We start from the raw sequence: 836 nt of genomic DNA, 5'->3' as shown, positions 1-836 counted from the left end.
GGGTGGGGCAGGATGCTGGATGGCCAGCTCTTCTCCGAGGGGCCCGATAGCCCCCGGGAGCTCCAGGATGAGGAGTCTGGCAGCTGCCTCTGGGTGCAGAAATCCAAGCTGCTGGTGATCGAAGTGAAGACTATTTCCTGTCATTATAGTCGCCGCGCCCCTCCTCGACAGCTCATGGACTTCCAGGCCAGCCACTGGCTCCGCGGGCCCCAGAGCCGCACGTGAGTGAAGGACGGGTAAGGGGAAGAGAGAGGTGGGGCAGGGATTGGGGTCTGGACCTTCCCGTGGGCACCAACCAGCGCTGCTGTTACCCCTTCTCTTCCCCACGCCACCCCCAACCCCATCCCGAAGGCTGGGGCCTGACTCATCCCGTTTGTTTGGGGGCACAGGAGTGGGCGTGAGAAAGGGCAGGTGAGATGGGGCAGATACTGTTAAAGTGTGCATGGAGAGATGGTGAGGAGTCCCGCTTCGACTTCAACCCTAACATATACGCACGTGCACACACGCACACAAGCACACACGCGCACACACTCACACACACCCCTCCACCCGGCGGCCCCAAGTGGCCTCCAGCGCTCCCAGCTCCCCGGACCTCGGCTCCCTTCCCCCACAAACTGCTCACCTGGGTTCCTGCTCATTGTCCCAGGTGTGGGCCGCGCCCGGGATCCCCTGAGCCGCCGCCCCGCCGGCCCTGGGCCTCCAGGGTGCTGCAGGAGGCGACCAACTGGCGGGCGGGGCCCCCGGCCGAGGCCCGAGCCCGGGAGCAAGAGAAAAGGAAAGCGGCGTCGCAGGAGCGGGAGGCCAAGGAGACCGAGCGAAAAAGGCGCAAGGCTGGT

At 65.3% G+C, this 836-nt stretch overlaps 1 protein-coding gene across 1 annotated transcript in view; it reads left to right on the top strand.

The window, feature by feature from the left end:
* The first annotated feature begins 6 nt into the window (after positions 1-6).
* DDN (dendrin) overlaps positions 7-836 on the top strand; it is a 4,109-nt gene continuing 3,279 nt past the window's right edge. The window contains exons 1-2 of the mRNA XM_010858064.1: positions 7-221; positions 647-834. Of these exons, the coding sequence (XP_010856366.1) occupies positions 13-221; positions 647-834 (397 nt within the window). The 5' untranslated portion in view covers positions 7-12. The remainder of the gene's footprint in view (positions 222-646; positions 835-836) is intronic.

Source organism: Bison bison, unplaced genomic scaffold, assembly GCF_000754665.1.
Source record: "Bison bison bison isolate TAMUID 2011002044 unplaced genomic scaffold, Bison_UMD1.0 scf7180017864383, whole genome shotgun sequence".
NCBI lineage: Eukaryota > Metazoa > Chordata > Mammalia > Artiodactyla > Bovidae > Bison > Bison bison.
The sequence above is the reverse complement of the archived record's forward strand: the minus strand, read 5'-3'. Positions and strand labels throughout refer to the sequence as shown.